Source organism: Emydura macquarii, unplaced genomic scaffold (assembly GCF_026122565.2).
Source record: "Emydura macquarii macquarii isolate MOO-44397 ecotype Brisbane River unplaced genomic scaffold, CSIRO-AGI_Emac_v2 contig_2422, whole genome shotgun sequence".
Classification (NCBI taxonomy): domain Eukaryota; kingdom Metazoa; phylum Chordata; order Testudines; family Chelidae; genus Emydura; species Emydura macquarii.
The window spans coordinates 33,810,175-33,827,717 of NW_027132559.1; the positions used below are offsets into that span (position 1 = coordinate 33,810,175).

The 17,543-nt window shown below is 38.9% G+C and overlaps 1 protein-coding gene across 8 annotated transcripts in view; it reads right to left on the reverse strand.

Moving 5' to 3' along the window:
• Nucleotides 1-17,543, reverse strand: part of CDK14 (cyclin dependent kinase 14) — a 464,786-nt gene that overhangs the window by 225,942 nt on the left and 221,301 nt on the right. For all 8 annotated transcript variants that reach the window (XM_067562226.1, XM_067562222.1, XM_067562224.1 and 5 more), the window contains one exon: nt 3,219-3,342. In XM_067562226.1, the coding sequence (XP_067418327.1) occupies nt 3,219-3,342 (124 nt within the window). The remainder of the gene's footprint in view (nt 1-3,218; nt 3,343-17,543) is intronic.

The window sequence follows — 17,543 nt, forward strand, 5'->3', positions numbered from 1 at the left end:
ATTTTGTGTTTCCAGTTCAAAGAGGTACTTACCAGAGGTGGTAAAACATTTTTGAATTTTCTAAATTTCGATAAACTATTTGCTTGCTCCCTACTCCAAGGGGGAGGAGGTGGCATAGACCCAGTCTAGTGTACTCAAGGGGAATTTACAGGCTATTGCAGAATTCAGCAAACATTGCTGACACTTTTTTTTTTTTTTTTAAATCTCCATAATTTTCTTCTGTCTCTGATATTTAGGAAGATTTCTGGAGGATTATGTACTATGTGTTCCCATGAGACTTGTACAATCAGTTCACGCCAACTATTCTGGCAGATCGATGCCTGTCAAACTGGACAGGTCGGATGTGCAGTGACTTCATAAATCGGAAATCATTTTATTTGGCTCAGCTAAAATTTTAGCTGATTCCACCAGACGTGAACTGAAGAAATTTTTCTCTCTCTTACAATTTTTCATTTTTATTTCCCACCAGACCTAACAAAGGTTCTACACAGATGAGAACTATATATTATTTATTAGTATTATGGTAAGGCTTAGGAGGGCCCCCACATGAGGGGGGAAAGGGTACACTTTACTGGGGCCTGGAGGCCCTGGGGGGCCCAGCCTAGGCTGCAACCCCTATTATCATGAGGAAAAAAATTTTCATGACTCATGAGATTGCACGTATGGGGTGAGGGATTGTGGTATGTGTGTGGGTGGGGGCCCGTGTTACAAGTTTGTATTGGGCCCGAAAAAATTATGCTTGGGCCCGGAGCCTAGGTGCCGCAGTCATAACCAGGACACTACTGTGCTAGGCACTTTACAAAGATATATGAAAGGCTGTCCTTGCCCCCACAGAACTCATAATCAAAGTAATAACTACAAAGCTCGAAGTTTGGCACTATAGCTGGATTTCCTATTGCCATGTCTAAGAAATGCAGTTAATTACTTTTCAAAGTGAGAAAAGCCTGTTTCATTCATGCTGAACTCAAAATGGCTGAATGGAATTACTCAGTTTAAAAAACATCTCCAATAGTCACAGACCATCAGCATAAAAGGAAAGTTAAGAGGGTCTGAAAAGTGGGATTATAATGAAAACTTTGCAATCTTAACTACAGCTTTCACTACCAGTCAAAGCCATAATGTTGTCATCAGAACCTCTTGAGCAGAATTAAGCAAAAAAAATTTTGGCGAATAGTAAATTTGCCAAAAAATATATTTTTCAGGATATCAAAAATATTTATGAATTTAAGTCAAATTCAGTGAATAGTTTTGGCCAAAATATTATTTTTAAAAATTCAGAAATGTCAGAATGTTTTATTCAGCCAGAACAAGAAATTTGTGATTTTTCATTCTGTGAAGAAAAAAAACAAAACAAAAACCAAAAAAACAACAACAGTTTGGGTTCAAAACTAACCATTGTTTTCTGATTTTTCGGTTTGGATATTGATCCAAAAAATCAGCTACTTTGTCAGCTCTACCCCTAAGGTTTTTAGATTTTTATAAAACTTATAACTCAAGGTACTTTCATAATATCCTTGGATCTCTATCCCTCTAACAGATATGTCAAATCCAGCAATATCAACCAAGAAAATAAGTCACGTTGAACTGCATATATTTCATCAGGGAGCTAATGTATATTTCACTGCAAGCATAACTACATAATGGTTCCCCTGTGTTTCATGAATTTCTCTTAGAAATGGAATTTTATTCTACAATATATCATCCAGAAGGGCAGAGATCTTTGAATTTTCTTTTAAAAAAGACTTTCTTGTTCAAATCTTGTGGCATCCTCCAAGTACAAAAAATAACAGAAAATGGTGAGTAAGGATATACATCCTGGTTTCTGATATTGTTTCTTTAAATTGCTTCATAATCTATAGGCTAATCAAGTTTATGTGAACTGTGGTCATATGAAGCTCTATTTCTTCCCCCAGGACAGCAAACACACACACACACAGCTGTTAATCACAGTAACTTAAATTAAAGATAATATCACCACTAAATTATTAGTCATATTGTCAATCAGCATGCAAGGTACCCTCACTACACTTGGAACATTGAATGAGAAGGCCAATGTATTGGGCGGGATTTAAAGAAAGGTATCTCAAGAAGCCGATGGACAACATTCTCAATAGGCATAAGCTGATATAGTACCACTGAAGTGGATGGAGATATGCTGATTTATACTAGCTGAGAATCTAGCCCAGAGTAAGGTACTGAACTCCTCTTCAAACACTTTCTCAGCATTTGGAAGCTTACACTTGATAAACTGAAGAGTTTTTTTTTTAAAGTCACTGAAGTTTGGTTTACACTGGGAACTTATGTCTGTATAACTACGTCACTCAGGGGTCAGGAAAATCCGCATCCGAGAGAGGTAGTTAAACCAACCTAGCCTCTGGTGTAGACAGCACTATGTTGATGGGAGGGCTTCTCCCATCAACATAGCTACCTCCTCTTGGGGAGGTGGAGTACCTATGTCAATGAAAGAAGCTCTCCTGTTGGCAGAGATAGCATCTTCACTAAGCACTACAGCGACACATCTGCACCGCTGTAAGTCTAGAAAAGCCCTGAGAAAAGCATTACTGTTTTCCACATCCACACTGGCACTATCCTTTACAAGGAAAAGGCACTGTTACAGTAACTGCTAGAAAAGGAGGGTTTTCAAGGAAGTGTCAAGAGACGAGACATCCTCACAAGGAAAGGGTGAACAATGCCCCATGCCTAGATACTTAACAAAGGGTCCCCCACAAGGGACCAATAATGGATACTGAAAACAGTCCATATAATTCCTTGTTTCTTCTAATCACCATAAAGAACATTACGTCTTATTTCCTCAAGCCTCATTCAATCAGTGATTATTTCATGAAAGTTCAGTCCTATTTCCAGATTTTTATGTCCCCAAGATTACACACTTAAGTGACTGTAGATATAACCTGTACATTTTAGGCCTTTTCAAAGGTTGTCTTCTAAATTCTAAGTCGTAAGTTGTGGAGATAACAAGGACTACTTTCATTGTTACCATCCCTTTCTAGTAGGATTTGGAGTATTTATTTATTTTTCACTCACTTCTTTTAATCAACCATTACATTGACCATAATCAATTTCTTAGCTCTGGAGAAAAAATTAGAATTATCTGCAATAAAGTAGGTGTGTCTAAGGAACAGGAAAAATCAATGAAACCATCTGTCTGACATTCCCACAACATTATAAAATAGACTTTTAATTAACTGCTTTCCTACCAAAGTCTGCCAGCTTTAATTCCCCCGAGTCACTGATCAGAAGGTTCTGTGGTTTCAGGTCCCTGTGCAAAATGTAACGCTGGTGGATGTAAGACAGTCCTCGCAGCAACTGAAATAAAAATAACTGAAAAAGAGGGGGACAAAAAATGATCTCCGTTAATATTTGTATATAATGCACTAGATTTCTATGCAAACTGCAGGACATTTGTATTTTATGGTAACAATTTCTCATGACTCCACTATCATACAATTGACCCCCCCCAAACTTTTTTTTTTTTTTAAATTTCAAATGTAAAAATAAGGAATATATTTTGCAGAAAACAATCTCCAATCCACAAACCCCACTGCATCACACCTTGAATGTACCTGATTTAAAACACAAGAACAATAGAACTACAAGCAGAATGCTCAGTCTCTACCAAATTATAATTATATTCCATTTACCCATATGGCCTTAGTGATTAGGTGGTAGCCTGAAGACAGAATTAATTATAGGAAACAATAATACAGGACAGTGGTAGGGAGACAGGGAGAGGGAATGGGATATTGGAGCTAAAATAAACAAAAGGGTACAAAATTAAGGGTACAAACAACAATCTCTGTTTGCCCAAAACTATTTGCAAAGATGATGTAGGAAGGGTTTCCTCCCAAAAGTTTTACATAGGAGTGAGCTGAATTTTTTTATTTAAAAAAACCAAAAAATTTTTCACTGAAAGTGAGGCTATTTTCCATGTACTTAATGGTCTTTAAACTAGGCTGAATATGACATTCCTTGCCAGTGCCCCCTTTAAATGTTCACCAGACTCTACAAATGCTTTAGATTCTTTAGATCTCCTTTTGTGCAGTTGTGCAATTTGCTCTTATGAAAAAGACCTAGATGATTTTTTACTTCAAATTTTTATGTCTCTTCTGATAGGCACCTGCCACTACAGGTAGGCAAATCTTATCCTTTGTATTAACTAACATCTGTACTGTTGAATACTGATTTCACAGATGTTGTCTATGCATCCGCTTTGTTTTTAAGCGCTGTCCGCTTGTACACAGGCCCTTCCTGATATTATAATTATTGGAAGAAATATTCTGGTTTCCACAAGGAAACAGCACAGTCCCCTGTATTTTAGATGTGCAAGGTTCAGGTGAGGTCATGGAAGAATTACTCTTTATCTATTAGTTAGGGATCTTGCAAATAAAGATGACCTCATGCAAGTCTTGGGGATCCATACCGCCAAACCCAAAGATTTCTAAAAAGTCAACATAGGCACATTAATAGTAATTAATTAGCTGGCAATGCATCCTTTACATTTATTTAAAGAATATTCAAATGAGAAAACATAATAAATGAGGTTATGAAATCTGATGAGAGGAGAGAATAAAGGCTGAGATGAAAGGAACAGAAATGTCACGTTACTCAAGTTGAAAAAGATTTAATTACATTCCATTTTTCCTCTCAAGTGCAGACACAATATACTGTATGTTTAGCTATTTAGTCAGGGCACAAAGAGTCATATCAATCAGCTTCTTGCCCAGGTTCAGTTTAAAATGTGCTGAGGAAATGTAAGAGCAGTATACTGTAACAAAAGAAAGAACAACAGGAAAATGATAAGTAACATACAAATTCCTTTGTGAATTGTGGTTAGCATGGAATTTGTGGTACATAAAAACTATTTTTAGGACAGGAAATAAAACTGGCTTTCATTATGCCCTTAGAATTTAGATTATGCATCATCAAGTAGCTTCCCTATCATTTCTGAATAGAAAAATAAGAAATAGGGCCAGTTTGCTCAATCATCCAAGAGGTATTTGACCACAAAGATTGATTTTAGGTGTGCAAAGAAATCACAAACATTTCGGATTATTAGAACACTATGATACAGAGAGTTCATAAATAATACTTTAGTTAAATTGCCTCTAAGACAATGAATCAAAAGGATCTGAGGTGCTATATCCAAGTAGGAAGAAGAAACAAAAAAATTTCACAATGAACTAAACAGACTAAATTACAGAGTTTATGAGGGCTGAGTGTGAACCAAAAACTCTTAGCTTTATTCAGCCCTCAAACATGTAGTTTTCATGATAACTTCCTGAAGGGAAGAGTTTTGTAATCTTGGCCTGGGAAAGACTACAAAATAAAGTCAGAATAGGAACAGAAAACCAGGATGTACCAGTTGTATCGTGGAAAACTGGCAGCAAAGCTTCAACACATGCCCTAATGCCACTGGCCCTTTTCATCTCCCTCTGAACCTATCTGCACCAGGCTCCCACCCTGGGAAGCAGAAGCTCTGAGGCAGAGTTAGTGCTACCTGGATGACCATTAACTCCCACCTAAATTTCTGATCAGCTATCAGCTCGGTTGGGAGAGCTGTGCCTGGTATAGTGGTCTTCCTGCTGGTTTCACCCTCTCCCATCTCTCCTATGCCCAATTCTAAATCACGGTGCCTGGTTTTTGGGAGGGACTCTGAGACAGAGTGCGAGTATGCTGCTGAACTGCTGACTCCTCCTAGCTCTGCCAAGAGCTTTAGCTCCCTTCCACCTGGGTAAGCAGAGGGGACCCTACAGCTCTATGCGCTTAAGCTCTTCTGTCAGGAAAAAGGTAAATAAGTCAAGTTCTGTGGACACTATGGGCCCATTCACATTCTTGCTGCAGTCAATAGCAAATCTCTTAATGACTTCAATGGGTAGAAGGATCGAGCTCTGCATGCAGGGGGAATTATACAGAGACAAGAAGTGGGACTTGTCCTGACATGGTATTAATGAAACAAAACAAAAAGTGGTATAAAATAAACCAGGATGCAGGCCTGTCAAATAACCTGTGATTACGGGACTATGATATCACACTGTGCATACAGCTGATAATTAGCACGAACTGAGGTTTTGGTCACTCTGAAACATAGTGATAGTAAATGAATAGGTTAGAGGAGTGGCAGAAAGTGGCAAGGGAAGGACAACAGAAGTAGGCTTAGTTGAAGTTATTTTTTAGCTGTCAATCTTTGGAAAGGTCTGATGTTACATGATGGATGATTGATATTCTTTAAAAGCATACAGTTACAAAGTCTGAAAAGTGGCATTTGAGACCTCCACTTATTTAATACAGCCATGAAAGCAGCACTTTCTTGCCAAAAGTTATACTGCCCGCACTTTAATCAGGGTTGTTTTCTCTAATAAAGTCCCATAGTGAGGGGGCTGCATACAGGTCACATCTATTCCTTAAAATATAAGGAAAAGCAGCACAAAAAGTTAACATCTATGACAGACAAAACCATACATCTCTGCTCTCAATGTAAGGTCTGGACCATTCCCCCCCCCGTGTTCGCACACAAGGTCTGATCTGAAGTTCATTGCAGATAATGGGAAGATTCTCACTGATTTCAATGGGCTTTGCATCAAGCCATCAGGACAGGCTGTCCATGTGCAGATCTCCTATTTGTGTGAAGGAAGCGTGTTCAGCTGCCTCCACAGAACTGGTGCCTGTCTCCAGAACCTAAAGAGGGAGCTCATTGGGTCTAGGGTACCTGCCCATAGAAGGGATAGAGGCTAGACAGGCTGATGTAGAAGAAGTTTGCTGTACAGAGCTGTACAGGGTTTGAGTGGGGTGCAAGAATGCCAATCATCCTTCTCCAGGCCCACACAGATTCCCCTGAAAAGATAGTGAAGCTGCGTTAACTTTTCCACAGAATCTCTCTTGGGCCCCCCCCCAAGCAGACTTGGGCCTTGCAATGTTTCAGGAGACTGTCAGAGGCCAGAACTGGTGCAGATGCACAAAGGATTTGCCAGGTTTACAAGCTAGCCCTGCAGTCCTTTCCACCAGCATGGGAGGTCTTTTTCCATATGAGATGACATGGAGGAATTCCTGAAAGATTTCCTGCATGCCCTCTTTTGTTTGTTTTATTGTGGGAGAGGATGATCTGGCCTCAAATGTGTAAAAGGAGAGAACTAGGTAGCAGCTTTCATTATACAGAACACACACAGGTCCAAATCCTGGTCCCACTTTATCCACAGCATGGGACTTCACGTGGACCTGAGCAGCTAAGACGGACCCCACACTCGAAGGGACAAAGATTAGAGCATGTCTTGAATATTGTGCAGATTCTTAGCAGAATGTCTTCCCTTGATTAATATTGCAGCATTAGCAGAGTTGATTTAACACACACACACACACACACACCACAAGCTTTATCTTCCTTGATTACATAGATGCTACGGATGTAATACCTATCAAAAAGTGTATTGGTGGTGTATTACTTAATCATTTGAGTTCTCCTTTGTGTATTCAACATCAGTCGATATCACATTCAATCTTAATAGGCCATCAAATCTAAAAATACCAGTAATGAAACCCAAGATACCTCATGTTTGAAACCAGTCTCTCTCCCAAGATTCAGAGGATATTGTAATGTCAGATGAATTATTGGTTAATTAGGGGCTGAAAGGGAGGGGGCAACATGTACAATAGAGACATATAGCCAGTAAAATAAATATAACCATATGTTATACTTGGTTAGGTTCTTTTTAAAAAAAAATAAAACATTAAAGTTATAAAATTCTACTTGATTGGATAAATGGCCATTAAGTGTAGCAGCAATGACAAATGTCTCTGTGCGATCTCTCCTAGCATGTCCAGAGCTGATCAAGTGTAATCTTTTTTACCATTGTAGGTTTGTTATTCTTTTTTTCTCCCCCACCATGATAATACCCTTGAGATAAAATGTAACAGTTCATTTCTAACAGTATTCTGGAGATGTATTGTGCTTTTTAGGTCAAAGCTTTGTAGGCTCTCTCATCTCAACAGTCAGGAGAAGAAACTTCAGGAACAAAGTATTGACTTGACATGGACTTGCATCCCAAAGAACAAAGGATCTTATCTGACTAAAAATATTAGCCAATTGAGTCAGCATGATCTCCACTATCATAATAAGCTTTATTTCAGTAAAACCTGGTCCTGTCTTAATTTCCCAGAATGAACTGGACAGGCTTCTCTAAAAAGCATGGTTTAAAAACACTCTTATCAGAACCACATTCTTAGAGGCTTAGAGCCTGCTCTTGCATTCCTTAAACATAGAAAAGTCCTACCAAAGTCAGTTTCACACAGAAATATTCAACCATGTACCCACTGGAAATGAAAATCTCATCCAGATACTAAAAATATACAGAAATTTACACTTGCCTAGCAGAACTGTAGAGAAAACAGCTTAGAAAGTGTTAACTAGCCAAGTTCTATATTCTTTGATTTTTTCTCTCATTGGTGCATCTCCCTCCCCCCCCCCCCTTGTACTAAAGTCATTTGTACTGAGGGACAGTGTGGTTAATTAACGGAGCTTGATGATACCTCTTCCTGATCAGTTAATATAATGTGCAACTTAGTAGCTGATACTTAATAGGTGAAAGATTCTTTTCATTTCCTTTTCCAGAACCATCAAGATTAAAAACTCTCCCTTCTACCTTTCATCCCACTGATGACTTTCATGCTGAAATAGTTCAAGAATGACTGGTATTGTAGTACATCATCAGTTCCAAGAACACTATTTCTGAGGATGCATTTTTTAATTTTCATCTTGACTATATTTTTTTAGCAGAAGCACAAACGTATCAGAAAATATGTGTGTGTTCAGTGAAGGTTTTTTGTGTAGAGTTCTCAAATCTCAACATATTATAGAAACTTAATGAAACTCGCATATTTCTTAATACATTAATAAAGGTTCTGCATTTAATGTTCATATTTGTGCATGGTATTAAATCATTACTGTCTAAGTGGCAAAGCTAATAGGAATTAGAGTGAAATCCTGATGACATAGTTAATGTCTGATCACTAGAAAGTCTCATTTAAAAATCCAATTCTCAATGCCATCTGTAAAAGACTACCTTAATTTGGAATGACATTCTGTCTGCTGTACACCTGCTTGTTCTCTGAATAAAGAATGAAAAACAAACTTCTCAACCATATTCAACTGCACATCTTTCTGTTTATCAGATCTATTAAAATACATATTTTAACTGAATTCTACACCAATGGCACCACTAATTTCAGTGAATATGGCAGATATTTCAGAAGTATTACACTAGTTTTAATTTGTTCCAAAACATGATCTGCAGAAATGCTATATAAAGTAAGGAGAAAAACCATGACATTTATTTTAATGTAAAATAGTCTTTTTAGCTGAACTATGGTGACTCAATAGGATAAGTAAGACAAGCTATATATTCCCATCTAGATGCATGAGGCAAACCCTTCCCATCACCCGTCATGTTATCATGGTTTAGTCATGAAAACTCCTGTTCATCTAGATGATGAGGTACTATGGGAAGTTTCAACAAAAGTACCAAAACTCTGGACACCTTATGATTGCTGCTGCTTGTCAATCATCCTGACAGGGGGTAACTCCCAAATTGTGGATTGGTGGAATCAGAGTAAAGATACTTCCATTTTTCTCTCTCACTTGCTGATCATTTCTGATAATTTTTTCTAGACTAAATAAATACAACACAACATGATGATAATATGATGATAATACATACATACAACACAACGCGATGATAATATACTATATAGGACACTCCCTAGCTGTTATGCTTTAGTAGTGAATATACATTTTAACTCAGCACGATTAACTAATGGCAGTTTCTATTTAGTGACACCCACCGGGTAAGGCTTTATTGGCATATTTTCAGAAGTCATATTTCAAAGATAAGACGACATATTTGGTTAAAACATAGGAGAGGTTAATTAACTAATCCTATGTTCTAAATTCTTCCCTATGTTTTGTGCTCCAAATTATTCTAAAGCAGAGATCAGTTCAGTTATGCCTTTTGCAAATATAAATATTTATAAGTCTAATACCCTAAGGCTTCGACTCGGGTTGTTAATTTCCAGATTGGTCGTTAGCTGCTGAAATTATCCATTTGTCAAGAATAGATATTACTTTAAAAATGGTAACCATTAGTTAAGAGATCATGTTCATGACGGAGGAGTATGGGAGGCAATAAAGGAATTCTGCAAGTGATGATTAAGCAATAGAGCGAAGTTGAGAATTTTTTTTTTTTTTTTTTTTTATAAGAGCACCATTTATTGTACAGTATGTGTATTTCACCATTCTTAAGGTTATTTTGTACTTCCTTTTTTTGGAAGCCAGTAGTATAAGCCTACTTTTAATATATTCATGATCCTATTTGAGATTTGTACCCATACAGATTCCATTGCACAGTCTTCTCCACTCAAATTTTTATCTCATTAGATTCTATGCAATCTTTCAGTTATATTTCTCACCTACTGTCTCTATAGTCTAATTTGTTCTTAAATAGTTACATACACACACATATTACAGTATCCCACAGAGTTTTGTCATTCCTCCATGTTTCACTAATGCCTATTACTTCAAAGCCCTGCCACATACTCCAGTTCACTTATTTTTGTTTTTAAAAAATAAAATCAGATGCAGTTTTCTTGCTGCAACCTGAATCCTGCAATCTTTTGCAGAGTTGAGGGTTCTGGTCTGGGAATCAGGAGACCTTGATTCAATTCTCCGCTCTGCCACAGACTCATTGTGTGACCTTGGGCAACTCAATTATGCTCTCCCCGTGCCTCAGTCCCGCAGGAATGCTGTGAAAATAAAATACATTTGCGGTACTCATATAATATGGTGATGACAGATAGACAGACAGACTGGAATGTAAACGGTGGTTAGTTTCAGATGGTGGTGCTGGAGCCAACTGGGCAGTGATACTAGATGCAGTCTTAGTGGATTGCTGGGGGAAGATTGATTCTCCCTTCTGCCTGCATCCAAATCTCTGCATTGTGGCATTGATGCTCTGCACTTGTCCAGAATGCTGTGGAGAGAAAAGCTGCACAAGAAAAGGAGGAAGTCAGAGCAGTAGTATTAGGTGGTGGAGGAAGTGAGGTGCTCCTTCCATCTCTTTTCAATCACACTAGGTCCCCTATTTGCCTCCCTGTTTTGACAGGCTGAGTATTTTTTGGTTGGGAGAAGAGGGAGCAGGTTGATTTTATGTGACCCTCTGGCAACTCCTGAGCAACTCACTTTAGGGTTGTACAGCACAAGTTGAAACACACCGTGTTAGAGGAAAATGTTTGAGCTTAACCTACATTAAAACTATCTTTGTCCAGTCTAAGTTGCCTTATCAACACAAATACACAAGAGCCAAAAATTGCCTGGAATTTTAAAAACAAATCTCAGCAATTTTTCAATAGCTTCAGCCTACTTCAACACAATTTCGACTCAGATAATCTAAGAAGAATTAGCCTCCATGTTGTTTTCCTTTTAAGATAGGGATGCAAAAGTAATTCAGGCATGATTGCTATGATCTCAAATTCCATCTGTTCTATCAGCTCTAGGATTTATGGAAAATGGGCTTAACCACAAACATACCAAGATAGGAAGATCATTTTGCTTACTTATCAAATGGAAGATGTGTTTGGAGATGTGATGCTTTGGAGTAAAAACAAGTATATTTAGGTACTAATTGAGAGCAGAAAAGATAAGAGCACAATTTTAAAAGTGCCACACATTTCCATGAGAGCTGGGTGAAAAAGAGAAAGAAAAAAATTCTTCAAAATGAAATAGATGATGAGTTTGCAAAATTGGAAGAATTTTATAGATGGCTGTTACTAGCACTCAGGAGACCCAGGGACAGAAAAATGTTCAAAGAACTAGATAGAATGACCAGGAGATGGCCAGAGAGCAAAAGGAAAAGAAAAAAGGTAAGCAGGGAGGCAACTAGCAAAAGTCATAAGGGGAGTGGCTGCTGTAGCCATCTGAGTTTATGCTTCTGGAAGCAGTCATATATAGCTACACCTGGGGACTAGGAAGTGCAAACAATTTCCACAGGCAGCAACAGCTGGGGAAAAGAAATCTGAGCAAAAGTTCCTGTAAGCTGGGCCAGCTGCAGCTGACAGGAAACAAGGAGAAAGTCTGACAAGAAGGGATAGAAAGCCAGAATTGCCCCAAGGGAGACCTAGGGCAGGAACAACTCTCAAGAGACTGCAAAAGGACATTAATATGGAAGGTTCTTAAAAAAACAAAAAGGGAGAAGGGGGGGAAGAATCACTTACTGAGAAGCTATGACTCCTGCTTTTTGGATTTCATCAGCAGGGGGAACAAGACTCCAGCACAGTGAAGAACTGAGGGTCACAGGGAAAGAAAAAAGTGGGGCTGTGGAAAAAGCTTCAGCGAACAGTTGTCTTTCACCACACACAGAAGAATGCAGAAAGTGAAGATGTTGATCACATTTGGAGTGTGATAGGAGAAAGATGACATGGATGGGCCCCACCCAGATTATCAATAGAGCTGGTTGACACTTTTTTCCCAATGGAAAATGCTTTATTGATTGAACTGAAATTTTCATTTAAAAAAATTCTATTTTTATTTTAAAAAATCAAACTGTATTTTTTGTTTTTGCCAATAACCTCCATTATTTTAGAGGGAAAAAAATTGATGAAAGCAAAAAAAAATGTTTTTGGTCAACATTTTTAATAGGAAAAAACCTCAACCATCTCTAATTACCAGACAACATCCAGACATCAAAAGCGGAGCCAAGCCCAGAAACATGAGGCCAAGGGCTTAAACTTATCTCCCTCCAGTGGACTTGAACAGGCATCTTTGGTACCAGACCCAAGAAACCCTGAGTTTGCCTATTCCTATTAAACTGCTCTCTAGAGTCTCTGTTAATTATTTTTCCTCCCCCAACCCATAGATCTAGTTAAGAGTTTGTATCTCATGCACTGAACAATTTCTTTTTTTGATAGATTTAGTAGAGGCCTATTTGTTGACAAATGTGAGCACGAATATTTACCGAGAACCCACTAGTGATGAGTCTATAGGGCCTAGTGTTTGTAGTACCTGGGGTTCAACACTTGCCTCCTAGCTTATCAGGTCGCTACAAGGCGTCTAAACACATTTGCTTCATTGACAGTTACATTTACACTATCGGGGAAACAGGGTGTATCAGCCAGAATGTAAAATAATACATCAGTCCCAAACCAAAATCCAACATCCAAGCACCCTGCATTTCAAAGGGTCTAAATTTAATGTGTCAATTTTGAGATTTGGACCCAAGAGAGATATTGAAATATTTACACACACACACACACACACACACACACACACACACACACACACACACACACACACCTCAGTCTAATAGTTTGGGATGCAATCCTTTTTGTCTTTGTTTAAACATGATGTCCCTTACAATGTAGATAATTTTGAGAACTTCCTTTTTATGCTTGCGTACAAGGAGCAAAATATTATCACTATTTTAAATGTGTTTAAGTGACAATAAGTCTTTATGGAACCACTAGAAAAGGCAGTATGTCAAAGGCAATAACCAAGACAACAGTAGTACGTGCGTCCGCAATAATAGGGATTTTATTCCACTTGCAATTTTGCTCTTAACGTAAAACCCTAGGGAACTACATTGTCTTCAGCTAGCAAATAAGGAATAAAGCTGATTCATAATTAGGCTGGGGTGTCCCAGGGAAACCAAAACATTAATAAAGGCTACCTTGTTTCCATATACTCAATGCAGTTACTGCTACCAGAAGTCATTGTATTAGTATAAATGTTGTTCCACAAGAAATATATTGTATAGCATTCTACAGAAAAAAATGTATGTATATTTACATATTTATAGCAGCTAATTGCACTGGGATGAAGGGTACACTCCTCAAGAACAAAGCTGAGTGCCTTTGAACCACCTTGGGAGAGCATCTATAGCTTACTATTCGAGTATAGCTAAGACCGTCCAGAATGGCTCATTGCTACTAAAGTATTGTTTTAAAAACTGATCTGAGGAAGAATTTATGCAATGTTTCCTTCCACCATGGAAAGTTCTCAACAGTGGATGGCTGAAAAAGTATTCAAAGGAATATAAACACCCATTTCAGGCAACTCTGACTAGATTTCCTGTAAAATCATGTGTTAAGCTTTTTCTTCTTTCATGTGTCTTTTTTTTGCTTGCACAACCTCCTCTCTTACTTTCCATAAGCCTAGGTTTAATTTCCTTTCAACTGTTTGTGTCCTTTGGGCCATTTTCAGCTCCCTCTTGCTAGCTTACCTGCAGGCAGTCTAAGGAGCACAGTTGGGCCTCAACTGAGCCTCCTGCTTAGCCAAATTGCCCCACTGGCTGTGGGAATCAACACAGACCTGCTCTTAAGACCAACAGCAGCAGGATGCTGACTGTTCAAAGCATTTGCCCATGGCTGAAATAGGTCCTGTGTCTGCTTATTCCCAGGCATGCTCCTGCCTTGCCTCACTCCAAGTAACCCAGCTCTGACTCTTGGCTCTGATTCCTGACCTCTGACCTCAGCTCTGAACCTTGGCTTGGACATCTGGCCCCCAGGCTCCTATTCCAGGCTACTGACTACTGCTCCAACCACAAGGCACGACCCTTGACGACCAGATCCCTGACACAGGTAACCAGCATTTTTCCTTTGAAGTTCTACTGCAGCAGGAGCACTAGCAGCAGGACTTAGAGGGGAACTGCTGCTTTCTCTCCCAGCCCAGCTAAAGCGTTTAGCTGAACCAGAGAAACAGCCAAGCATCTCTGAAACATCCCCGTGATTAGAAAGCTATATGAATGAATAAAGGAGCTAGATGAATGGATTAATCCAAACATTGCCACTATTGCATATAGAATCTCCTTGCAATAAAACTGGATAGGGGACTTGGAATAGACATGCAGTGCACAGAAAGGACATGCATACGCTGCTCAGTGATGAGCTCACCTCTAGGATGGCTCCCTGTGCACTGGTATGAAGGGCTACAGATGGGGCTTTGTGAATTCTCATGCTCTCCCCACACCCCTGAGTTATAGATGCAATGACGGTTTCATTCTTAGACCTCTGATTACACAGTGCAACCCCTCTGCAGCCTTGGGATATAAAACACGAACACACGCAACACACACAAATAAATGTATAAGTGAGTATGTTTACGTGCTTGCTTCTTTCTCTCTTCTCCCTGCACATCTCCCTATTGCCAACTATTCAGGTGGGCAGAAGTTTTCTTCAGTTTCTTCAAAAGATCCCAAGATGAGCAATTAAAGGGAGGAAGGCTCAGGAGATAGACAGAAGAGTTTTGGCTGTAAACTAGGCAAGAGAATGTGGCTATAAATGTGCTTGAAGCTACATTTTTCAACCACTAGATGTGTATGTGTGCTGTATAGAGGTCCAGGCAGTGTGTAATCCTTGGTAAAACAAGTCAGACAAAGCTGGGTCTCAAGCATGGCAACTCGTTTGTGTCTGTAGTTAGTTATTTCCCTTATAAACAAAGAGGAGAACTGATTCTAAAATTCCACATAACAGGACATGGAATGCCTTTGCAGCTGAAGCCTGTAATATTTTGCCTATTATGAAAACAGGTTTAAAAAACATTGTAGAGGAAAGACACTGAAACATTTCCCCTTATTTCTTTAATGTAATACATTTACCATTGTGGGTGTAAGGATATATACATTGTAGAAGACCTGGAATTCTCTCACTAGAGAGACTATTCTTTGGAATCAAAATAAACCAACTATTTCCTCTGTCCTTCAGATGAGACATTAATGGCCTGATCCAATGCCCACTGATGTCAAGGGGAGTCTCTCTCATGAGTTCAATGGATATTTGAAGTCCTTTTGGCTTATGTCTGATGGTTGTCCAGCTGGAAGTTAAAGGATCTGTAACACTTTGCAAAATAAGCAGGAGTATTTAATTCATTGCTTAATAAAGGCTTTGGGATATCTTGAGAACACACTTGCAGACTTAGTACTGAGAGAGTAGCAGGAGAGAGACTCCATAGGGAATGAAGTTACTGCAGCCCCACTACTTGTAAGAGATGCATGAAATGACAACTATGGTTCTGGGAGGAAATGTTGTGGTTTATATTCTAGCTGAAGAATGTTTCTTTAAGAGATGTTTACATTAAAGATCAAAGCACTAGGGGGGGAAATGCCAAACTTCACTCCACATTTACCAGCAACTTGTTTCATGCTGTTTATGAGTCATCAAAATTGCCTGAAATTTCAAGGGTCCAAAATATTTCCACAGAGTAATTTGTGAAATCCACTTCTAACTCAAAATGTCAATATCTCAAAATGCCATACATTTGAAATTTGCCAAAGAACTACAGCAACCATCTCTTTGTTAATTTTTGAGAGAAAACAGAAAGGAGAGAGTGCAATATAGATACAGACTGGACACACACAATGGCAGGTGGCCACAGAAAATGCCAAGAATGTATAATCTTTGGTTACACCTCCAGAAGTGGCATGGGCATCTGTACTAAATCATACACCTCATCGTCTGCTAACCTGTAGTCTGACGAGGGTGGAAGGCTGAGCCGAGGTGCCAAGGTGTCAACATGTAAGAACAGTTGACCCAATATTAGAACCCAATATTAACAGGTCTCAACCCCAATTGGAGAGCATAATATAAGCTAGCTTTCACACAGGGAAACTAAATATAAAAGCAGTTTCCAAAGCAATATTAATCACCTTAACAAAAATTACATATAGACCTGATGATGAGGGAACCTCAAACATTTCAGAATCTGGATATTTACCCAAACTACCCAAAACAATGGATGGATGGTAGCAGCCCTCTGCTCTACACAAACCCTCCCACCTTTACTTAAAGTAGCCCTCTGGCTAGCGCGGAGCAGGCCCTAGAGGCCAGTGTCTTTGAGGACCATTCTCCTCCCTGGTATCTTCTTAAGGCCACCAGGCAGGACCATTATATCCCTCAAATCCCAAATGGTCTTTGGAGTGAGTAGGCCCTCCTCCCACAACCCACATTTACACAGCAAGTGTCACAGAGCCAGCAGCACCAACAGAAAAAAGCTCCTGGTAGTTGGCTAGTAGGTAGTTTGTCTAAAACAGTGGTTTTTAACCTTTTTGCCTTTGCAGACCCTTATAAAATTTTGAACAGATGTGTGGACCCCTTTAGAAATCTTAGACATAGTCTGTGGACACCCAGGAGTCTGTGAACCACAGGTTGAAAACCACCGGTCTAAAATATAAATCCTTATACATGGTTGCTACATTCTTTTCTCTGCACACAAAGGCAACTTATTTGGATCACAACCATGTATCACAACAATGTTTAAACATGGTTATTGCTGCAACATGTACAGAACACAGTTTTAATGAAAATCACTTTATATTTGTTGTATATGAATACTGAAAGCACAATAAAGGAGGATTTCATCCTTTAAAATCCTCTTATGATACACACATACATTTATCTACAATTATGTACTGTAGATGGCAATTTTTAGTGGAAGCAAGGGACCATTAATCAAATTACCATTATACTACTATCTAAGGCAAGCCTGGGCC